This window comes from the organism of the source record quoted next, unplaced genomic scaffold (genome assembly GCF_019419815.1).
Source record: "Pyrus x bretschneideri cultivar Hongxiangsu unplaced genomic scaffold, Pyrus_bretschneideri_v1 Contig2, whole genome shotgun sequence".
Lineage (NCBI taxonomy): Eukaryota > Viridiplantae > Streptophyta > Magnoliopsida > Rosales > Rosaceae > Pyrus > Pyrus x bretschneideri.
Window position 1 is genome coordinate 5,466,108 of NW_025999501.1, and position 24,952 is coordinate 5,491,059.

The 24,952-nt window shown below is 42.1% G+C and overlaps 2 protein-coding genes across 3 annotated transcripts; both read left to right on the forward strand.

The window, feature by feature from the left end:
- Nucleotides 1-3,681: 3,681 nt before the first annotated feature.
- Nucleotides 3,682-8,047, forward strand: LOC125476725 (double-stranded RNA-binding protein 7-like). Of its 2 annotated transcripts, XM_048583155.1 has the most exons (5): nt 3,682-3,865; nt 4,148-4,218; nt 4,406-4,481; nt 5,401-5,663; nt 6,657-8,047. In XM_048583155.1, the coding sequence occupies exons 3-5, from the start codon at nt 4,457-4,459 to the stop codon at nt 7,815-7,817; spliced, it is 1,449 nt and encodes a 482-aa protein (XP_048439112.1). In that variant the 5' UTR covers nt 3,682-3,865; nt 4,148-4,218; nt 4,406-4,456; the 3' UTR covers nt 7,818-8,047. The 2 variants fall into 2 exon arrangements, with proteins under 2 accessions (XP_048439112.1, XP_048439111.1); XM_048583154.1 differs by lacking the exon at nt 4,148-4,218.
- Nucleotides 8,048-9,712: 1,665 nt separating this feature from the next.
- On the forward strand, nt 9,713-14,786 carry LOC125476728 (geranylgeranyl transferase type-2 subunit alpha 1-like). Its single transcript, XM_048583157.1, has 7 exons — nt 9,713-10,111; nt 10,235-10,395; nt 10,506-10,610; nt 11,870-12,667; nt 12,751-12,931; nt 13,506-13,692; nt 14,239-14,786. Exons 1-7 carry the CDS (start codon nt 9,830-9,832, stop codon nt 14,625-14,627), a joined length of 2,103 nt encoding a protein of 700 aa, XP_048439114.1. The 5' UTR covers nt 9,713-9,829; the 3' UTR covers nt 14,628-14,786.
- Nucleotides 14,787-24,952: the final 10,166 nt, after the last annotated feature.

The following is a 24,952-nucleotide window of genomic DNA, read 5'->3' on the forward strand; positions in this document are numbered from 1 at the left end:
ATTTCAAGTGATGAAGGGTCTTAATTTGCCAGAGAACCATCGAAAAATCGGAATCAATGGCGTTGTTGGGTTGGGTCGGGTCACAAGAGAAGCGGGCAGGCTCCTAATCCTATACCTTTCACTCCTCTCCCATTCCCTCATTTCTCTCCCCCCCCCCCCCAATTGGTCCTTGGATCCCTCATTTTCTCTCCCACAACTCTCATTTTCCCATCTCTCTTGTTGCCATTTGGCAACTTCTCATTTCGTTTTTTTTTTTTCCTTCTTCTCTTCTCTTATTGGTCCCTTCCCAAAATTAATAGGAACCCCTAAAAATATTAAATACCTATTTTATTTAAGAAACTTTTAATGTCCGTAACTTTTCTTTTCTCGTCCCAATTCACGAATGGCCTTTTAAGAGTGACCCCCGAAAGTCTACAGATTTAAATATTTATTTTCAAAAATTCAAACTTTGTAATTAAGTAATTAAAATCTAAAATTAATATAAATTCCCAAAAATAATATAGAATCTCCTTATTACAAATACGTAGTTTGCAATAGTGATATCCAGGAATGGGATTTCACGGTCAATATCCTTGTTAAGTATATACTACATGCAACAACCTGTCCCTAATTTTACGAATTTATTAATTTTAAAAGAGTGAATTGATGAAAATGCCCCTAGTGGCAAGATTGTTGACTTTTGTTGACCATCTTTTCATGAATTGTACGAGCTATTATTTTACTGTTTTCTCGAAGTATTCAACAGTACGAACGCATATGTGCAAGTGGAATCGAGTAGGAGTTACGACGAAGATTTTACGGAACTACGAATTCGAAAAATACTTTTGTAAAAATTACTATTTTATATTTTATATTTTTCTCATTATTATTATATTATTATATTATTTGGGGATATTTTAAATATTTCAATAATTTATTTTTGGCCCATGGGGCCCACACATCACAAACTCTCCACTTTCTCCTTGCCGGTAGCCCCTTTTCCCACACTCTCCTGGTCCACTCTCTTTTCCCTCTTCTCTCGGTCTTTCTTTCACTCTTTCATCTCTCCCATCTTTCCTTTGCAACCACTGAGACCTTCACCGGTGAGTTTACCCCGACGAGTACACCACCCACTGAACCTCCTCATCACGAACTTAGACCAGGCCGAGGCCTTTCCCTTTCCTTCTTTCCTTGGCAGTGACACCATCATTGTTCATATATTTTTCTACGACAAGATCTCGAGTTTCTGGCTATGGCAAGCTCCAAAAACCATCCAAAACTTCTTGGATCATGTTTTGGTTTATGTTTCTAGCTTTTCTAAGGTCTTTGTGGGGGGAGGGGGTTTTGGTATAGAAACGGTGCGGGGGAAAGTTTCCTAGTTTTTCGGCGAGCATCAGGCAGCTTCGAGCCATTTGCTGGCCAACTTCAACCACAACTTAGTCCCATTTAGGTATATTTCAAATCTTTACATTTCTAGCTTCAATTTGGCTTTTAAATCTTTGATTTTGGTTGAGTTTTGAAATTGTTATGGCGATTTGAACTTTCCGACCAATATTTTCCAGAATCTAGCCTTCTTCTTCATTTGGGTCCGACGGGTGCGACCTGTGAGCCCAATCGGATATGACTTGGCCTGATGAAAAAAAAAGCCCAAACCTTTGGGCCGTTGACCCGATCTAGCCTATTTCTGAAAATGAATTTTGAATATTCTCTGAAATATTCTAAAAAGAATATTCTTTGTGTTGACTTTAACAAATTTTCTTGAAAACCCTCCTAGGCTAATTTCGACATCCGAAGTCTATTTTTGACATCTATTTAGTGAAATTTTGAAGTTTCAACGTAGTGGACCACCGGGGCGGCTCAGTTGACTTTTTGGGGTTGACCATTGACTTTTTACAAAAATTGTCCAGGACCCTTCTTACCGTATTTCGACGCCCTGATTGTAAATCCGCACTCCGTTTTCCCAAATTTTAGTTGAGTCCTACTAATGGGTCCCAATATTATGCTTAGGTGCAATTACTATCAGAGACTTCAACAACCCAACTCGAATGGTTGTGCTCTCGTAAGTATCTGTGAGTAAGCCTTTTCTTTTGTATAGTATAGTGTATATATAAGTTAGTTTCCACATATATATATATATATGTATAATAAATTTTCTACGTTATTGCCATAATTAAATTAACGTTTATAACGAATGTTGTATTGTTGGGAAATTATGAAATAATCCTACTAGATGCACAAATAAGCTTACTAAGGGGATGCCTCAATTAGATTTACGACTATGAATATCATTATGTTAATTAGAATTATCGAATTATCGATTTACCGTTACATGATTATAATTACGTTATCTGCTCATCGAGTGCTACACTGGTGTTTGTATTCGCCCAGGCCAGGGCCAGGCTTCACATGTATGTTCACATCGCATCGTACGCTCACTTTGGATCTATTGCAAGTGTCAGTCCTATCCTAGATTGCTATAGGCAATTATAACTCGTATGTGATGTGCATAGCGCTAATCTTCACGTGATTGTAGTATTAGAGCGTAAATTGCAGGATACATGATTGTAGTATCAGCATATGTCAATGAGCACTCGATATAATGTGTTTGTTTATGAGGGATTATGTGATTACCAAACGTTAGGTGTTTATTTCTGAAATATTATGACGTATTGAATTCTTGTGATATTGCAGGATACATTAAGTATTTTCATACTATACGTAGTTTGTATATTTAGGAAACTATACTTGTTTTACGGCGAGGGGTTATTATGTTTTCAAAAAAGGTTTTTTTACATAGCTTTATTTTTAGCCCACTCACCTTTGTTTTTTGCCCCTCCAGGTTTTAGTGTCAGAACTTCTGTGTCAACAAGGATTCTTGGCAAATCTTGGTATTGGTGATTACCTTAGATGGTATAATTCTTATCCTACCTTTACTATACTTTACTTATGCTCTGACATCACGTGTGAAATGGATTCATGCTCGCTCACATGCGCACTCTTGCATTTAGGCACTTTAGTTTTAAATTTATTTACATTTTCCACATCACTACACTTTATGGTTTCGTCACCCTCCTGGTGTCAGCCATCATAACTTGATTCTGAGTCTAGATGGATATTCTGGGTCGGAGTGTCACTAAGCAGCATCGTAAAATATTGCCCAATGCTAAATTTTTTTCAATTACGAATTTTCCTTTTTATGTTTGCATCGTATATATATTATTTTATGTTTAATCAGAGAAGTTGCATTATGTAAGGTCTGGATGCGTGTTACTCATGACCCGCTAATAGGAAACCAAGGGAACGGATAAAGATATGTGACATTATGTGAATGGTCGATAATCTTACAAAATAAAATAAAATATGAAAGAATATTACCAATAAACAATGACATGGCATGACGAGAGTGGTTGAAAATTTCATCAGAAATCTAAAGCAATAATGACCCATGAATGATAAAACCAACTATGCATAAAAAACCAAAAAACAATAAGCAGAAATCAATTTACAGGAAAGGAGTTATACACGGATATAATAAAGCATACACCTCTCGGCTTTTAAATATTAATTGCTCTTGTCCTTGGTCAACAGGTGAAGTTGTAAAAAGAGAATTACTTTTCAAAATAAATAACAGATAAATGATGAAGAGATTCTCTCAAAAATAATACTGATCGTGAACTATTTGCCGCACAGCTTGCAGTTAACGGTACTTTTCGTAACATAGTAAAAAATTCCAACGAGTGGAAATATGTTGTAAAGTACCAAAGGCCAATGCTGCCAACAACTCCCAAAAGCTGCAAACACAGTTGGTCAGTTATTCTGCAACTCATCTTTTTCTCTTTGCCCATCAAACAAAAGTTATTCCGGGAAAAAAGAAAACAAAATTCAGGTACTCTCTCTCTCTTCTCTTTCCTCTTTCTCCCTCTTCCTGTTCTTGCTCTGCTACTGCTAGGGTTTAATTCGAGACTCATATCACGTTTTCATATATTAATTTTTTGAAATTTTAGAACAAATGTCTCATGAGCTGCTGCTCTTCTCTCCCTTTATGGAACCCAATTTTCGTTTATGTTCTCTTTTTATGAGTTTGGATGAAAATTGAAGACCTTTTTTTAATTTAATTTATAATTTCTAGCTTCTACATTTTTAGTTTATAAATTTTTGTTAAACCCAGACCTATCTCTCCTCTTCGCGATCTCGAACCCAGCCACTACCACCGCTTCGTCTTTGTTTATCTCCTTCAAAGTAAGTCTAACTACGAATTTGAAATTGTGAATTTAAGGATTTTGATTTCGAATTGGGGAAGAACTTTAGAATTTAGGGTTTTAATTTGGGATGAATTTCAGGGTTTAAGAATTTGCGAATGTGAATTTGGGTTTAAATTTCGAAATGGGGGTTGAATTTCAGAATTTAGGGTTTTAATTTCTGTCAGGATCAAAGTGTTGGGTTTTGATTCTGCTGTCAACAAGCCGCTGTGAGAGCTATGTCCACAAACGAAGGCTTTCAAGGTATCCAAAACATTACCCCATTTTTTACTGTTAAGTCTAATATAATTCCTTGGGAAATATTATATTGTTCTTTTCTCTTTTTTGCTTTGATAAGAAACTATTTAGTAGTTACATACAATGACTTGATTTTTATTTTATTTGTTATTTCTATGCCTTTTGAACATTGGATGACCCTGTTAATAAGGGTTGTGCCCAGATAATTTCATCCTTAAATTCGCGGGTTTTATCGCATCTACAGCATGTGGAAATTGTGCGAGAGAGGTTAAGATCATAATTTGATATATTTATGATAAGTAGCTGAATTCATAAATTTAAATCTTATTTGATTTAAAGCTGTTATTATCTTTTTTCTGAGACTTTACTGGTGAATGTGGTGGAACTGAACTCTGAAGTGCTTGTCATATTAATTGCGAGTGCCAAACTGGTTTTGTAATGTGTCGGTGGTTAACATTGGTTACTCCGAAGGGAAGTAATAGGTGTCTTCTGTTCTGGCCTTTTAGTTTTATGCGTACTCAGGGTTACTTAGTTAACAAAAGGAACATTGAGAGTTCTTGATTAATTAATCAATGAGTGTACATTGTGTGGTAAAACATATCCTTGCAAGTAGTAATACAGGAACAGTCGATGAAATATCATTCTTCTAAACAGAATTATGTCCCACAAAACAGGTTCTCCTAGCAAATTCTACTTATATTTGTGGGGCCTGGTCGGAAAAGTAATTGTACATCAACTGGCCAGGAAATTAAGTGTCTTTCCCCTCGAAAGAAGACTCATGTAGTTTCATGTTGCATATATGTATAGTTCACATGGATTTATGATAAAGGACATAATCGGTGTTTATAAATTACTTTTTGTTTTCTTGTGTTTAATAAGCATTGATTTTTGTATCTTCTTTCGTATACTTTCTGTCCACTACAAGGTGTTTCAAATTGCTATGTATTCAAGAGCCAGTTACAAGAATATGCACAAAAAGTGGGAATGCCTACACCAGTATATGAAACTACAAAAGAGGGTCCTTCCCATGCGCCTTCTTTCAAGTCTACAGTAATAGTAAATGAAGTCAGATACGATTCTTTGCCTGGATTTTCCAATCGTAAGATAGCAGAGCAGTCAGCTGCTGAAGTGGCTCTTGTGGAGTTAGCTAAATCTGCTGATGTTGATCGATCAATCTCTCAACCTATTGTAAGTTGTTTATCCTTAACTGAGTTACAGGTACAAGCTAAATATGCTATTAGTTCTGAGTCGTCTGATCTTTTTATTGCCCTTCAAATCCCACTGTTTTGTTCTCTTTTCTCTCTCCCCTCCTCCACACGGTTACACAGATGTCAGTATGTACATATCTAGTTGAGAAAATTGTAAACCTCATGGAGTGGTTACTTTCATATGAAACTGCTTTGAGCATGTTCATATAACAGGAAGGAATAAATGGCTCCTGGCTGAAGATTCATGTGAGGCAAATGTTATTTCGTTTCCCTCCCCTTGCTTGTGTGTAAGACAACCATTTACAAAAAGAGGCTATATGACCTAGAAGAGTTGGATTGTATGTGTTTTTACTGCATTAATGGTCTAGTTGCTGACCTGTAGTTGTGTTTGAAAGAAGCTTACAATTGAACGTTTTGGGGCCTTGGTTGTATTCTGCTTTATGTCAAACTACCTTTCAACTAATGGCATAGATAATATTTGCCATTCTTGATCTTATTAGATATGCGGTTGTGGTTTATGCTTGACTAACTTTTTTTTATTTTTTTTATTTTTAAACAAAGAATTTGATTTAGAAAAACAAAAGTGGAACCGCAAGAAAAACAAATAATTAAGAATGAAAGTCTAAACGGGCACTAAAGTTATTGATAGGGGATAAGACATAACAGTTTGCTACCTAAAGCAGTGTGTAGTATCCTTCTTTTTGTTCTCATGAGCTCAAAAGTTTTCTTCCTAAACAACAATTTGTCAGCTGAACCTGACTTCTTGTGCCCTGAACACATGTAATTGTAATTACAGACGTCCATATGTATGTTTCTATTTTGATCCGTATGAATCCTCTGATTGATTTATAATGTCCAATGCCTTTTTAATATTTGAATTGTTTTATTTTTATCTTCAGAAAAATGCATTGGCAGTGCAAAATATGCATACCATTTTAATCACGGCTGACCTTGATTTTGCTGTTTGTTCTAGCATGAAACTGGCTTGTGCAAAAATCTGCTTCAAGAGTATGCACAAAAGATGAATTACGCTATTCCTCTATATGAGTGCCAAAAGGAAGAAACCACTGATAAAACACCGCTATTTTCATGTACTGTAGAGATTGGGGGAATTCGTTATGTTGGAGCTGTGGCAAAAACGAAAAAAGAAGCTGAGATAAAGGTAGCTAGAACTGCTCTTTTAGCTATCCGGTCAAGCAATTCTGAGTCATCTAAGGAATCAGTTGGGAACACTCAGTTAACTGTGGTTCCATGTAAAAAAAGGCAGGCAGCACCAATTACTAATTCTGAAGAGACTGCTGATGTTCCTAAACCAAAGAAACCTCGACCTCAGAAGAGGAAGTTTAAGAAGAAACCCACAGGAGACAAGGCTGGCCAGACTCAAGTACAAAATGAAGGCAACTCTGAAGTAAACATTGGTGGTAGCGAAATAGCAGGATGTGGAGCCAACACACATGTTCAACCAATGGCTGCAGAAGCAGCACCAAACACTCATGAATGGGAACCTGGTTTGATTCCCTGCGATAATGATGTTAATGCTACAAATGGGCAGTCACCAGCTTCGTATTTCAATCACGGTGACAGTCAAACTCATGATCTGGTAGCAGTTCCACTGTCATATCATGATGCGGGAGCAGTTCTTTTGCCACATCATGATTCTGGAGAAGTTCCATTGTCATATGGAAATACGACGCCCTGGGCCACGGAAGCGAATATGGCGTCTGGAGCAGGGCAGGCGGTTTCACATGCAAGCAACTCCGGGGTGCCTTATTTCGAGGCTTCAACTGTCACGGTTGGTATGAAACAATCAGAAGATGAATCCAAGCAAGGTGACAGCCAAACTCATGATGCGGTAGCAGCTCCGCCGTCATATCATGATGTGGGAGCTGTTCTTTTGCCATATCATGATGCTGGAGCAGTTCTATTGCCATATCATGATGCTGGAGCAGTTCCATTGGGAAATACGACGCCCTGGGCTTCAGAAGCGAATATGGTGCCTGGAGCAGGAGCAGGAGCAGGGTGCGCGGTTTCACATGTAAGCAACTCCGGGGTGCCCTATTTCGAAACTTCAACTGTCACGGCTGGTGTGAACCAATCAGAAAATGAAGCCAAGCAGGTGCAACATATGTGCTGAGAGCATTCCCTTCTAATCAAAGAAAAGAAATATATATGGTAGGAGAGGACTTATTACTATCTGAGAGAAATGCAGTGCAGTTGTTTGCAGCAAGTTTTTTTTTGTTTTGTAAGTTAGAAAGTAAGAATTTGAGGCTTTAGTAGGCTTCGTTTAGATTATGAACTATTTACCGCCGCTGTGTTGGACACAATTGATTGGAATAGTGATTTATGGACCTGATTAACTATTAATCTCTTCTTTCTATTGGGGTCACGGGCATGACACAATCTGATAATTGTAAAAAGCCGCCTCTCAAATATGAGAGAAAATTGGTTAGGGTTGTTTGAGCACATGAACTGAATATTTATGAATGCTTCGGTTAGAAGATGCAACTATAAGGTGGAGACTCAGGGCAAAAGGGGTAAAGAAAGGCCTAGGAAGGCTCGGAAAAGAGATTGTAAGAAAAGATATTGAGTACCTGGGGTTAGCGGAGCTTGGTGTAAGACCAAGTGTAGTGGGGTTTTAGAATTCATACAATTAACCTTAATTGGTGAAATAACACCTAGTTGTTGTTTGTTGGTCCCTCAAATGTCCGTAATCGACATGTTGGAGGCTTATTGACAATTATTGTTATGTAGGGGCAAGTTTCCAGGATGAGATTTAAAAAATGGGTGAAGTGTTGATTTAGTTCATGAACTATCAACTCAATAAAAATTAGATCCTTAAATTATTTTTTCGGCAAAATAAATCCCTAAATTCATTAAAAATTTCTAATTGCATCCCTACTATTATATTGAAAGCTATTTTATCCAAATTTTTTGTCAACTTAAGTCACTTTACACACTTTAAAGTTTAATACCGTCATTTTCTCTCATATAAGCTCCTAACATTTCGTATAAATTGCGAATCTAACGTTTAATTTACCCTCCAAAATTAACTTACACTATTTCTTATGTAAAACTACCAATTTACCCTTCAAAGTTAACTACATACACTATTTCTATTTGAAAAACTACCAATTTACTCGTCAATGTGTATCACATGCAAGTAACGTGATTTAAATTGACGGAAAGTTGAATACAAAAGCTTTGATTATAATATTAGGGATGTAATCAGAAAATTTTTATATTCAAGGATTGATTTTTCTGAAAAAATAAGTTAAACATCTAATTTTCAATAAGATAATAATTCAGAAACTAAATTGGCAGTTCATCTTTAAAAAATTATAACTTAGTATAATGTGGAGGTTATTATTATTTATAATTGGACTAATTTTGGAATGAAATTTTTTATAATTAATTTTTTTTTTGATACACACTATTGACAAAAGAAAAGCAAAATAGTAATTTTATACTTTTTGACAAAATGACAATCATATCCCTATTTTTCCTATTTTACCTTATTTTTTTAGATAATGACAATCATATTTTTCCAATTTTACCCTCACTTTTGATACACAAAATTTACATAAAGAGGACAAAACAGTAATTATGTAATATTAAAAAGTTTTGTCTTCTATCTTTGTCAATTTTTCTCTACTCTCTCGCTAAAGTTTTGTTTTGGTCACAACAGTTTTATTGTTATACTAATTAGAGATCTAAACAAACCAATTCGAATCATGATAATTTAATTTGATGTGTCGTTTGAAGAATAAATCAAATCAAACCAAACCATTTTCAAATTGAAACCAAATCAATTATTTTTTTTTAACAAACGATATTATATACCGTAAAAGATTGAAAGAATGGATTAAATTTCACAGTGAGCTAATAAATAATGTAATTTAAATTTGTAAATAACGAGAATCAAATTTAAAATCGTTCACTTAAAAAAAAAAAAAAAAAAAAACCACGAAACGATAATAATCCGTGGCAACCAAATCAAATTCATCACAACAGTTTTGCAACATAACATTTTAGTCGACGTCTAAGTAAACGGTACCATACGAAAAGTCCCAATTCCCAGAGGATCTGATCTCACAGCCCCGCAAATTTAAATCCCAAAAGCTAACCGATCCTTCGAGTCGAAGCAAAATGCACGGACAACCTCGCAAACCCGCGAAGCCGGAAGACGAAGCCGCTTCCGCCGCCAGAGCCGAAGCGCTCCGGGCTCTCCAATCGCACTTCTTCTCCAACCACCACAACAAGTTTTATACCGACGAAGCCCTACAGTTGAGCGGCAAACTCCTCGAGCAAAACCCCGAGTTCTACACCGCTTGGAACTACCGAAAACTCGTCGTCCAGCAAAACCTCGATCGGTGCTCCGAGTCCGATCCCGACTCGCTCAAGTCCATCATCGACCGAGAACTCAAACTCGTACGCACGCATTTACTTATTCGATTTTCGAAAAATGTCGAAGTCGTGCTTTATTTTGTTGAGATGAAGTTCGAATTCCTTGAAATGTTGAATTGATTGGGGTTTTGTGTGTGTGTGTTTTAGGTAGAAAGTGCTCTGAGACAAAATTTTAAGTCCTACGGAGCTTGGCATCATCGAAAATGGGTGCTAAGCAAGGGGCATTCGGTTTTAGACCGCGAAATGAAGCTTCTCAAACAGTTTCAGCAGCTGGATCCCCGGAATTTTCATGCTTGGAACTACCGCAGGTACGAGTTAGTTACAACTCTCCCGCTCGAGAAATGAAGAGTCTGCGATTTCATATTTGCGTTGGATGATATTGGTTTCCTTTATTTTGTTTATTTTGATGCCTTTACAGGTTTGTTGCTGCATTGTTGAACCGATCAGACGAGGAAGAGTTGGAGTATACTAGGGAAATGATAGAAAACAATTTCAGCAATTACTCAGCCTGGCATAATCGTAGGTACGTTATAATGGGGTTTACTTTTAGTTTTGAGCTTTCTGATACTCTTTTGTTAACTAAAACTTTTGTATGGATTGAAAACATTGCAAAACATGTGCTTTATATTGCATATGCATTTTTGAATATTGTGAATGCTACTTGTTTTAATTGTTTAGTATATTTTAAACATCTCAATGCATGTTGCATTGCCACAAACAGTCATACAGATGTTAGATGAGCAAGTGTTAAGCCCCGTTGCAGAAACTAGAAAGAATAAACGCTGTAATTGGTTACCAATTATTGCAAGACAAAATATAGCAGGAAAAGGAAAAGGAAAAGGAAATGCGGACGGAGGCTATTTTATTGGTTATCCATGTTTCAGTTTTTAAAAACCGTGGACTGAAGATTGAAACAAATAATCAAATTTTGGGAAGTATCTCTTCATTACAGCGAACTTCTTTTCAGATTCACTAAGGGCATTTTAGTTAACAGAAATAGGAGCAGGAAGGTTGGGAGAAGTTAAAAATAGGGGAAATAAGGAAACCGAATCGGATCAACTAGTCCCCTGTAGTTGATCTAATTTTTTAGGTATTTGATTGTGGATTTCAAGGGAAAGCTCACACTTTTCCGATTCCACATGTGTTAGTAAACACATGAAATTTAAGAAGTGAAAGGATTCCCTTACCTGTGTGTTAGTAACTGCAGTCTGCAGGGAACTAAAGAATAAAAATGACTTCAATTCCTATTCTTCCCCTTAGTTGAAGAGAATTATAGTCATTTAGTTATGTTTCTCGACAATGTTTAGAAAAATGTTTTGTTCCTCTCTCCTTTGTTATTTCCAAGAATGTGGAGAGAATGTATAGGGAAAAAAAAGTTTTCATACCTTTGTCACTAATTGCTCTCTGCATATGTTACATATGTAAATGAAAACAACTTTCTTTCCTCTGCTTATTTACAAGCCAAATGAAGGCAGTCTTTTCAAATGTTGAACTGAGTATGCTGCCTGTTATATTATTGTAATTTACTTTGTTCCTAGTGTGCTGATCACACGACTTTTACTAGTAATCTTCAGGCTAAGTCAAATTGAAAGATAATTATGTAATTGCATCAAATAATTTTATCTTCCTAAGGATTCCTTTAGTTGCACTATATCTACTTGTTGGTTGTCTTACAAAAAAATTGCAACAGTGAGAAAAGCTAAATTTTTTATTGTAAGTTTTATCTCATGAAACATGTGTATTAACTATTCAAATACATTGGGGAAATTGCGGAAATTGCAGTGTGCTCCTGTCTAATTTGATGAAGAAAAAGGCTCAAGGGTTTTTCCCAAAAGAGAAGGTTCTGAACGATGAGTATGAGCATGTACACGATGCTATTTTTACGGATCCGGATGATCAAAGTGGCTGGTTTTATTATATCTGGCTTCTTGATCAAACGATGAAAACAGATGCTCCTCTTCTTGTTTCTTCCTGGCCGTCCCATGGTTCTAATGTAATTTTGTCGAGAAATAGGCATGCAAGTGACTATTCTTCGTCTCCATTTGGTAGTTTCCATTCTGATTCAGGAACATTACCACTGATTATTTATTTCAATCAAGCTGTTGAAGGTGTAAACTCATCCAGTATAACCATTGAATCTTCATTTTCCACAAAAGATCTTGTTTGGAAACCAGTCTTTCAAAATAACTCCCAGCTCTCCCAAGTTTGGGTTACACATATTAAATTTCCGGATGCAAAGCCCCAGTCTTCAGAAGCTTATCAGCTGAAAGTTAGTGTTGGGCAGACTCAGGGTCTCATTTCTGCAAGTGGCTTTCATTATAGCCATCCTACCCAGTTTGCATTCAAAGTGTGTGTATGCCCTATTGAAACCGAACCAGCAGAAAAGCAGGGCAAGGACATAGTTTTGTGGACAGATGAATTTCATGCGTACCAAACACAATCTCAGGAGCCACATGAGGTAGTTCCTATTGGTCAACTAAGTATTAATGATGTCCATGAGCCAACGGCTTCAAATTGGCGTGCAGAGAGTATTGCTAATGAAATAGCACTCTTCCGAGAATTGGTGTCAGAGATAAATTGGTAGACCTCCAACATTTTATGAGAAGCTTTAATGTTTGAAATTTCAAGAGTGTTAATAACAACTTTTGATATATTTTTTGCAGTAAAATTGGAAAGCTTACACTAGCAAGGCTATTAACAGCTCATGATGTTATCCTGTCTCCGTGTACAAACAAAATGGTCCACTCTGACGAAGTTCTTCAACTATATACTGACTTAATAAAGTTGGACCGATCACATTCTCAGTATTACAAAGACGAGCACAGCTTAGTTTTCCTGCGGAAGGTAATTATCTCTTCTCCACCTCTTGTAGTAGGTTGTGATCCTCTATTCTTTCAGGGTGTTGCTGTTGCATGTGCATCTGGATTTATATTCTTCTTCTGTGACTGTATCAGTGGGTGAAGGTCCTGACCTATTTGTGGTTCCACCGACTCATAGATTGTAATTAAATAATCTAATTTCTTCAGTGGTAAAGTGTATACATATGGTGATGCTGCTTACGTCCTGTCTTTTGACTGAGTACGACCAAATTGGGTACCATGGGATCCTGGCTGATAGAATGGATGCTATACTTATGCTTGATTATTTAATTTATGAAGTGAAAAATATCTATTTTTGTTAGATTAGACCATGTTTATGACTGTTATAAGTGGTCTTTTGCTGAGACTGGTCCAATATAATGTTGGTATTTGTTTATAGAAGCCCCATTTGAATTTTGATTGACAACTATTTTTGTGTTCTGTGACAATTAAGATTTATTTGGATGTCATTAAACAAGAACTTATTAAAACTTCCATTTACTTTAGGTTTCCCATTTTTTGAAGTTCCGCCGTTTGTTACACGTTTATAATTATTGCAGGTAACTTCCAATAGGGATTCTCTGCTGAGATATTGCTTTAGCCCGAAAAACTTGGTTTCTTTGAGCATGGGTAATGATATATGCCTACGACTAAGCAACTTATCATTATCGCGGATGGGGTCTGTTGAGAAATTACTGTGGGTCCGAATGCTGGACCTCAGCCATAATGAACTTCATTCACTTGAAGGTATACTTCTTTTGCTCATGTTGTGCATCTTATATGCCTATGTGGTCTGCACATTTTTATCCAAGTGTTTTCCTCAGATTTATGGAAAAGTGGTGATTTATAGATATAGTGTTCTTTAGTAGTTTTCTTTGGGCATTCAGTTCATGTGAGGCTGATATAGTTGGGAACAAATTCAATATTTAAGGGGTTGTCTTACCAGAAGTATCTAGGAAGCGTGTTGGAGAAAATCACCATGATTAGAATTTTGATTTTTCAAGCATTCTTTTTCTTGCTAGCTGCTGGACTGTAGAAAATTCTTAAACAGAGAAAAATGGGTGGTTGCACCTGTGGGACAATGTGAGGAATTTGAACAGTCCTAAACATATATAGAGGGGTTGTCTTTGGTTTTCACCTGATCTGAAGGCACTAAAGCCCTAAGTTGCACGGTTATCTCTAATTTAACAAGGCTTTGACTGTACATTATGCATCCTAGTACTCAATAAGCTTTGCGGTTGATTGTTTTTCGTTTAAGAGGAAAAAATGTCTTATACTTGGACCTTTGGACAGGGTTGGAGGCCATGCAGCTTCTATCTTGCTTAAATCTGAGTAACAACAAGCTCGGCAGTTTCACTGCTCTGGGGCCTTTGAAACCGTTGAAGTCACTGCAGGTTTTGGATATCTCGTACAATGAGATAGGTTCACACACTATCGACACGACAAGGTATCAATGTTCTACTCCTCTTTCTCATACAGAAGAAGCTGGTTGGAACAATGAAGAAATTGTAACTGGGGGAGCCGATGTGAAAAGTTATTGGGAAGCTTTTCTGATATTTAAAAGCATGAGCTTGACGCAGTTAGTCACTGTGGGAAACGCAATTTCTGGTGAAAACTTCAAGTCATTTGTGGTCAAGTGTGTTCCTACACTCGAGTGGCTGGATGGCGATAAGTTGCACTGACCTTTAATTCCGTCTATTTTTACAGTGAAGAGTACCATGTACTGATAGTTTCGTCGGTAGGAGCATAGACTGCAGGTTTTCAATTGTCTTATGTTCTGGAGAAAATGTGTTTTTGTGTGTTTCATGAATATGCGTTATATGGAATGCGTTTACTTTTCAGTCATGGTGCATTGGTTTTGCCTAGTTTTGATTGAAATTGTTAGGTAATTACAGGGTAGCGACCAAATTTTCTGGAACTATTATACTATTACAAAGGGAGGTCGTCGGACATGGAAGAAACCGATCGAGTAAATGCTACCCAGAATAGCATTGAAGTAGAAAAGGGCGGTGGCTGCAGCGCGGACAAATGACGGAACTGTAGAGACCTTGAAAGGAAGAAATGGAGGAATTTAACTGGCAGGGCGATCAAGCCATCTTGCATTCTTCTTGCTGCGGTGGCTTGTATTTGAACTGCACGGCAGATTGCAGAAAAATATCAGAACGCTAAATAGTGAAACCAACAATAAACGTTTATGCTAAAGCGCAACGGGGGGAGGATATAGTATTACTATTTCCAAACTCTTTCAACGATGAGAACAGATGTATTACTGGACTAAGAATTAGTTGGTATCAAACACGTGTTTCAGCTAGAAATCAAATTGCGCAATGTATGAGATAGCTTACGATTGCGAAAGATATTTTGAACTCACCAAAACCCTGTGCAAGACTGTCGCTGTTAAGTTGTTCCTCCAAATTCATTGGAATCCCATGAAAGCAGGAGCTGAGAATAACACCTGCAAACAGCCCTAATAGGGCATGAAGATAAATAGCCTTGTTCATTTTGTTTGACTTTGATCCCATACTCTCTCTCTCTCTCTCTCTCTCTAGATTTGTGTGGGTGGTTTTAAATTAGCTCAGAGGTACTCCTTTTATATAACAACGAGATACTTGAAGCTCTTGCTTCCAACAGACTCTTTGATTCTTTCAGTTAGTCTAGTTTTTGGTTTAATAATATATATATATATATATATATATATATATATGTGTGTGTGTGTGTGTGTGTGTGTGTGTGTCCACTCGTGTAGACTTGAACGTAACCAAGTTAGTTAGAACTGTATAATATTTCATATACTAACTTACTATTAAATTAGTCCATCAACAATACTAAATTGGCCTTGATAATCAATCATAGGCGGTGATTAAAATTTAAAAAAAAAAAATGTTTGTTGAAAAGTCTAGTGGGTATTGAATGCCCACATAGAAACTGCAGACTTTGGGTGGGTTTTCAATGCCCGTGCAGTTAATCTTGACTTGGGAGATAAAGAAAGTTATATTGTCAAAGATGTGTGCTTGGAGTTGCTCTATAAATAGAGCACTCCGTATGATTTGAATAGATAGCAGAAAAGAGAAAGAGAGGAAGAGGAGAGAAGAGAATACATAGAGTTATCTTTGTACTCCTGTTGACTACAAAAATTACAAAACCTACGTGGCGCGCAGGCCGAGTAATTAATGAGCTAACTACGTCCTTCGGTTGAATGCGGGGCGTGCCAACTCGTCGGTCGAGCTCGGCCGAGGAGTAAAATGTGATGTCGCGTTGGGTGCGCTATCGACTTCTGTATCTTGCGATTGCGACTGAGGAAGGAACGCTTTCGGTCTCTGGGTTCTATAGCCTGAAGACAAGGCTACTAATTCTACGGAGTTCACAGATCGTCGGATCCTGATTCGGTCACTGTGATTATATTCGTAAGAGTATAAGCACGCCGAATCGAGACCAAACTATATGGGCACAGGTACTCGAATGTGATGTATGTCTTGATGGTAAACGTAGTTCGGCCGTCGGAATGCCGAACCCTGAAACTTACTTGCGAGTATCCAATCATAAACTCACTCGACGTCCAATACGCCGAGCAATGCAACTCGTAACACCCAACTATGCCGAAAAGGCTTAGTTAGATGACCTCCGCCAACAAAGGTTCGAAAACCCTTCTCGGCCGAGACTTAGATAGATAATCGGTCGACCTCGACGCAGTGCTGTTTATCCAAACTGAAGGTGTTTCTCGGTCGGCTGATTCTGCGGCAGCAGTGCTGTTTATCCAAACTGAAGGTGCTCACCGGTTGCTTCCACAGTGCTGTTTATCCAAACTGAAGGTGTGTCGGCAGGAAAAGAAAAGGAAAAATCTCAAGGTGTTTGAGAGGTTTTGCGCAGGGCAATTGTATGCTGATTGTGAAGGGTTTTCTATTGCGTAATTTCTTGTATTTATAGCACCTCGCTCCTTGATTCCCATTCTGATTTGGATTGGGAGTCCTTGTCCCATCTCACCTTTAACTCGAACAGTCCTAGTCCTACTGGGATTCTGAATTCTCCTCTTTTTTGAAGCTTTATCCCTTGCCGGTCGAGAATCCTGGTCGCATCAGGATTTCCTCGACCTTTCCTCATTCATCTGGACTACTTAAGATAGGATTTGGCCGACCCTGCCAGCTGGCCCGGGTTTCATTATTCGGCCCATAGCATGTGTCATTACCTTGGGCCGAGCACATCTCGCTGCTCGGCCCAATCATAATATTTTGGGCCCAAACATTGCCCCCTCGCTTCTGAGGTCGTCGACTGTTAACTCTTGGTCGAGCCTCGGCCTTGAAGAAGCGAAAACATTTATTGCTTTGTTGGACCTTACTTCATTAATGGCCATTATTCCTGCACATTTATGAGACATGATTGCACCTTCCTCGTTGCCCCCAACGCGTGGCCATGTGTCAATCTTCCGCCGCTCTTAAAAGCTTCAATCATGGCCTCGAAACCGTGCACTAATTGAACCGTCTTATCCTTATTAATACATTGAACCTGTCGCCGCACGCCATCGTGCGTCCTGGATTTTCGACTCCTCGATCCCATTTTCGCAGGTTCCCAAAATATCCGAAATGATTGCAGGCTTTCCCGGTTAAATTTCCCGCCACTTTTGAACGAACACTTTTCGAATTCCAATGCCTTTCGAAATTCAGGCGTTTGATCTTCTATCTGAAAAGCCTATAAATACCCAGACTTTACTCTATTCGTATCTTACGCTTTCAGAAATCCCAAAACTCTCAACTTTTACTCATCCTTGCTTGTTCAAACCAAACCCTCTAGTTTTCCTTTCTGCAATCTTTCCAGTTCTTCCAGACTATTCTAATGGCCTCCTTCATCGCGAAGCTTTCTGATGAAATCAATAAGTGCAAGGATTTCATCGATCGGAGCTCTATCAAGACGCTGCGATTTGAAGAGGATATGGCCACCACCCACCAAATTCTGGGTCCCCTCTTCAGAGACGCAGTGCCGTCGTCTGTCACTGACCTGCTCAAGGAGCAGTGCCTAACACCCCTGCTGCAGGGGTTCGATTGGTCGAAGTGGGCCTTGGCGCGGCCTCAAGGAGCTTGGCCTTCGACCACCACGGCTTGGGCCGCTTGGGTGGATCGAATGAGATCTTTCTTTGGCGAGGAATGGAAAGCCCTTGGTATCTATGATGCCATCCTGCTCTCGACCATGGAGATTACCATGGACAAGGAGCTGCTTATGGCGGCCTTGACTCTTTGGTGTTCGGCCACCAACACTATGATCCTTCCATTCGGCCCCCTCGGCCCAACGGTCATTGATATTTCGGCAATCCTTGGGACTTCTCCATCCGGCCTCCCAATCGATGCCGCCCTTTCAGGACGCCCCTCCCTTCTCGATCTGAAGGCTTTTTTCGACGAGCGGGCCGTCGAAACGCTCCGCCGAGGTGATCGAGAGCCCTCGAGGGAAGAAGTTCACAAGCTTCACAAAAACTTCTTCAATTACAATACTCTCATCCTCCATTTCGCCGGCCGGGGCGAGGAGAATCTTAGGAAGGGGGAACATGAAGCCTTCCTCTTCTACTGGTACAACAAATTTATTTGTTGTACCAGATCGAACAAATGCTTGGTCGAGAATATGCCAGTGGCCCAGGCTCTGGCTAGTGGTCACCCTCTGGCGCTCAGCCCGGCTATTCTCGCCAACCTTTTCCGTTGCTTGGCCGAGACGACCAGCAACAAAATTGACCCGCATCAGAATGGGCCCCTCTGGGTCTTCCAACTCTGGCTGCAGGTCTACTTCTCCACTCTTCGGCCTGAAGTCCCTGCCTTCCAGTGCTCGGCCGCCCTCGGCCCCCAACTGGCCTCTCGACCGGTTCCTCCTCACCGGGTCGACGAGGTCCTTAGGCACTTTTTTGGCCTCGACGTCCTTTCAGACGACGAGTTTTTGGTGTGCCGGCACCAAGAGTACCCTGCCTCGATCAGGCTCCCGACGGCAGCTTGGGCCGAGACCGAGGATGCGGGCCTCCGTCAGTCCTAGGGGTCAATCGTACTGGCTCGCGACCTTCCCTTTGGTTGCGACGCCCGTCGAGCTGGCTGGGAGGTCTACCATCCCCACTTCGTCGCCCGGCAACTCGGCTACCTCCAAGGTTGCCCGGTTCCCTTGCTCACCTCCCGTTCCCTCTTGAGCCGGGGGCGTCTTTCTGGTTCTTCCGAGAGGGAATGCCGGTCGACGGAGCAAGAATTCCAGGATCGGTGCAAGAAATTCCGTCTTCGGCCAACCGTTCCGGAATCCTTGGGCACCGATACCTTCGGGGATTGGTGGGATGAGTATACCGGCGACTTCTTCGGCGCCTCGGTCGAAGACGTGGTGAGCAGAGTCTTTGGCGACCGGCCAGGGCTAGCGCCCTCGACCCAACCTAAGGAGTCGGCTCAAGGTATATTGCTGACTAATTACTTTGCTATTTAAAAAAAAACTTGCCCTTGTTTAACAATTATTTTGCCATTTCAGGGGGTCGTGCGCCGAGGAAGGTAGAGGTGGTCGCCGCGGTGGCGAAGGCGAAGAAGGTGCAGAAGCCCCTCGCCACCGAGCGGGCAGTTCCAGCCAAACGCCCCCACCGAGCGGCCGAGCCGGAGGTTGATGCCCCTCGCCCTTTTAAACGCGTCAAGAAATTGGCGAAGAAGGGCGACCGGGAAATTCATGTCGTCCCTAGTGACACCACAGGGACGGCTGCTCTTGCCGGCTCACCTCCTTTATCGGGTGCCCCGACTCCTCCGGCCGTCTCTCCTCCTGAGGCCACGGCCGACCCTATCGGCGAATCGACTGCTGCTCCAGAGCCGGTCGTGGCGCCTGCCGCGGGAAAGTCGGCTGCCCCTGTCGAGGGACCTTCTTCTCCAACGATCATCCTAGAGGTACAATTCTGCCTTTACCCTTTTTCCTTTAGGTTTTTTTTTAGTCGTAACACAACGTTTTCTCTTTTTTGTTCAGGATGTCGAGAGCGAGAGCGGGGAGATTCCCCTGGAACGCCGTCGCCGACCGGTTAGCTCCTCGCCCGTCCGTCCTCCTCCGGCAGTCGGGGCGGCCGCTCGACCGACTCCTCCGGCGGATCGCGGCAAGCAACCCATGGCCGAGCCTGAGGCTACGGCCGAGTCGCCGATCCACCCCCAGGATGAAGATCTCCCCATTCCTCCGCAGGAATTCACCTCGGCCTATGTAAGTCTTCTCTTTTTTGCATTAATTTTCCAATGACACATGTTCTTAAAAGATTATTAAAATGTCAGGTGCCCGATCATTCATTTCACCGCCAATTTTATGCGCCGAGGGGTGTTGTTTATATTTCCTGGCCGCCGTCGTGGCCATCAAATATAGATAACCTCCATCGGCCGCGTGAATTGCGTAGCGGTCTAAGGCACTGGGCTCGGCCATTAAGTTCCCTGGGTTCGAGCAATGACCCAGAGGGCATGGTCGAAGTCTCCTCTCAGCAGGTCTAAAACAATCCCCTTTTCCTTTATGCACTATATCACGACGTCTGTCTTTTCTTCACAAAGTTCTCCTTTTATGTGCAGCCGTCGTGGGAAGTGGAGCTTGATGCCCTTCTTCAGAGCACGACCGGTGAGGCCGGTTCCCCTGCTGCTCCGGCCGAATCGGCGGGAACTACGCCCGCCGAAGTCTTCGTGAAGCTGCACGAAGTCTTGTCTCTGACTGCCTCCCAAGCTCTCCGGTGCAAAGGCCTCGACTCTGTTGGAGAGTGTCTCAACGACCTCGCCAGCGGTGGTCATCTGAGCCCGGAGGGTATCTCTTTTCTGACCGACCTCCTGGAGCGAACTCGGCAACACTTCTACATCTTCGAGCGAGCCCTTCAAGCTGAGGATGACTTGAAGGCTGCCAAGGTCGCGCAAGAGGCCGGCCGAGCTGAGATGGAGGCACTCAAAGCTAAGAAGGCGAAGCTGACTGAGTTTGATCGCCAGATTTTTGACCTCCAGCGTCAAATTTCTGACCTTCAACGGCAAAGGTCCGTTGCCGCTGCCGAGCTTGAGAAGGACTTCGAGGCTAGCAAGGCTCGGCTAACGGCCTTTGCTGCCGGTGCACGGCATGTCCAGCAGTTTCAGCTTAACAAGAAGACCAGGTAGGCCGAGATCATCCTGGGCGAGGCGAAGTGGCTGGAGCTAAAAGCTGCCCTTGAGACTTTTCTCCCCTCGACCCCTTAGCCGGTCTATCATTGTATTTGTATTTGTTCTTGTAATAATCTTTTTGATATTAATACAATGGTCGTTTTGCTATTGACACAATGGTCTCTCTTGCATTTCCCATGTAATCGGATAGTATTTCTTTAAAAACTTTCCATTAATCGGTAATTTGTGAACTGAACCCGTCCGATCTCTAAGATGATATGCCCCCTTGCCGAGGACTTTGTGAACGACGAATGGCCCTTCCCAATTCGGCGACCACTTCCCAAATCGTGGGTCTTTAATCCCAACAGGCAACACAGTTTGCCAAACCAATTCTCCTTCGCCGAACGTTTTTTGTCTCACACGCTGGTTATACGCTCGTTCGGCAATTTTCTTTTGCGCTGCCAATAAGTTACTCGCGTCGATTCAACTTTCTTCTAAATCTTCTAATTCTTGCCGCATCGCTTGACAATATTCAATACTGAACAAGTCGCTCTGCTCGATTACTCGTAACGAACTTATACTCAACTCGACCGGTAACATGGCGTCGTGTCCATAAGTTAACGCGTAAGGGGTGGTTCCAGTGGCCGATCGGGGTGAAGTTCGGTATGCCCATAACGCTTCATTTAACTTCAAGTGCCACAACCCAGGTTTCTCTTTTACCATTTTTTCAAGGATGCCGATCAACACTTTATTGCTTGCCTCGGCCTGCCCGTTTGCCTGTGGGTAGTACGGCGTAGATTGCTCGAGTCGGATGTTCAAACTTGCTGCTTATTCCTTAAACCTATCAGCCGTGAAGATAGTGCCATTATCAGTTATGATCGTTTCTGGCACGCTGAATCTGGTCACAATATTTTCCTCTACGAAATTGCATACCTCCTTGGCCGTTAATTCGGCGTATGATCTTGCCTCGACCCACTTAGTGAAATAGTCAGTTGCCACCATAATCCACGCGTGTTTCGCTGCCCCCGATGATGGAGTGATTTTGCCAATCACGTCCATTGCCCAACCTCTGAACGACCATGGTTTAGTGACCGAATGTAGCAATTCGGCCGGGGCTCTCTGTACGTGTCCATGAATTTGGCATGGTACGCATCTCCGTGCATATTCGATGCAATCCTTTAATATATTGGGCCAAAAGTAACCGTATCGTCGGAGCAACCAACGCATCTTTCGTCCAGACTGGTGTGCTCCGCAAATTCCTTCATGTACCTCGGCCATTGCTTGGGCAGCCTCGTCTGGGCCGAGGCACAATAGCAGTAACCCATCCTCGCCCTTGCGATATAATTCATTTTGATACGACACGTAATTCGTGGCAAGGACCTTCGTTCTCCGGTCGTGTTTCCCGTTGGGATTATCGAGGTACCGTAACATCGTTTTTCTCCAATCATCTGGTTCTACCTCGACGGCACATATTTCTACGGGGTCTCCTCGTTCTAGTAGGGATGGGAGCGACATTACCCTGGTACGTATTACGTGTATGCGCTGAAGAGTTTGCCGATTGATCAAGGCCGGGTACGATTGCAGGCCTGTGGCTGCGATTCGGCCGAGCTTGCCCCCCATGAGTTGTGCTCCAGAGGCGATCTGGGCGAGTTCATCGGCATCGGTATTGTGGACTCGTGAAATGTGTTCAAACGTGATCCGTTCGAATGACTCGGCCAGGTATGTGGCGACCATGTGATAAGGCGCTAAAGTACAACTCATGCAACGAAAAATGCCGTTCAATTGGTTAATCACAAGTTCGGAATCACCGAGGACAAGAACACGAGAGGCCCGTAGATCGTGTAAAACGTGTAGGCCGATAATGAGGGCTTCATATTCGGCCTGATTATTCGTGCAACTGAAATCCAACTTCAGAGAAAAATACCATCGGCAGTGGTTGGGCGACTGAATTGCAATGCCGACACCCGCCGAAGCCGAAGTGCTGGAGCCATCGAAATGCATGGTCCAATGGTTATCGCGTATGGTGACTAGACCGATGTCGACATTGCCTCCGTCAAAACCGTAAGGGGAGGGATGTTGGGCCAAGAAGTCGGCGAGAGCCTGCCCTTTGACGGCCTTTTGGGGTACGTACTGTAGACTGAATTCGGACAAAGCGAGCGTCCATTTGCCGATTCGGCCTTTGACGATAGGCCGAGTGAGCATGTACCGAATTACGTCTGTTTGAGCAATGACCTGCGTAACTGATGGGAGCATGTAATGCCGAAGCTTGGATGCGGCGAAAAACAAAGCTAAGCAAAGTTTTTCGACGGGTGAATAATTGAGCTCTGGGGAATTCAGATTTCGGCTAAGATAAAAGATAGCTTGTTCACGTCCTACATTGTTGTCTTGCGCGAGGAGACACCCAATGGATTCGGCGGCTGCCGAAATGTACAATTTAAGGGGTTTGGTGCGACAAGGCGGAACTAGCACGGGTGGGGTTGAAAGGGCCACCTTGATCTGCGTGAATGCACTCTGATGTTCTTTGCGCCAAACAAATTTATCGGTATCTTTAAGTTTAAGGAGGGTGGAGAATGCCTTCATTTTACCTGCCGAATTGGCGATGAAACGGCGGAGGAAGTTGATCTGCCCGAGTAACGACTGCAACTGTTTCTTTGTTGTGGGCGGTGGGGCGCTAATGATGGCGCGGGCCTTATTGGCGTCGACTTCGATGCCGCGATGGTGCACCAAAAACCCTAGGAAATTGCCGGCCGAAACACCGAAAGCACACTTGGCTGGGTTCATCTTGAGATTATTCTTGCGCATGCGAAGGAACGCTTGTCGCAGGTCATCCAGGTGTGTTTGGCGGCGTTTCGACTTTACCACCACATCGTCGATATAAACTTCGACGATGGTCCCAATTAAGTCGTGGAAGATCGTATTCATGGCCCGTTGGTATGTGGCGCCGGCATTCTTGAGGCCGAATGGCATGACTACCCATTCGTACGTGCCGAGTGCCCCCGGGCAACGGAAAGCCGTTTTGTGGACGTCGGCTTCGGCGATGAAAATCTGGCTGTATCCCGCATGACCGTCCATAAAAGATAGTAGTTCATGATTAGCTGCGGCATCAATGAGCAAATCTGAGATTGGCATTGTATATTCGTCCTTGGGAGTAGCCAGATTTAGGTTACGGAAATCGATGCAGATGCGGAGGGCACCGTTCTTCTTTAACACGGGGACGATATTGGCCAACCATTCGACGTACCGAGCGGTCCTAATAAATCCTGCCTTAAGAAGCCGAACCAATTCCTCCTTAATGCCGAGTTGTACCTCGGTCGAAAATCGGCGGTGAGGTTGCCGAAATGGTTTACAGCCATCTTTGATGCGTAACTCATGTTCGACCAAGTTTCGATCGAGGCCTGGCATTTCATGATAACTCCATGCGAAACAGTCTTTAAATTCCCGGAGTAACTTATGGAGTTCGACCTTCGTGGCTGGTGGGAGTAACGCGCTTATAAACAATATGCGAGGATCATCGGCCGTGCCGACGTTAACTTCTTCTAATGGGTCCTTGACTTGAGGCCGATGGTCCTCGAGTTCGGCCGGTGCAGCCCGAACTTTATCAAGAGACAAAACAGGGCCGTCATCTGCTTCGGCCAAAAATTCAATTAAATTTATGCCGGAATGTGGTTGCTTGGTAATGGCGTACCAATGGGCCAGCAGACGTTCCATTGTTGATGAAACCGCGGCCAGGCGCTGTTCTTGCTTGGTGTGCTCAATCATCGGCATTGGTGACTAAATCTGCCAAGCCAAGTCTCGCCGAATCCTGTTGGACAGTCTCGGCGCCGACCTCAATCACTTTCTGCACTGAAATTCGCGTCGGCCGCCCATCCTCGTTAAGGCCTTGGAGGGTGATGTAGCCGACGTGATCGTCATAATAGCGAGCCTGAATCATG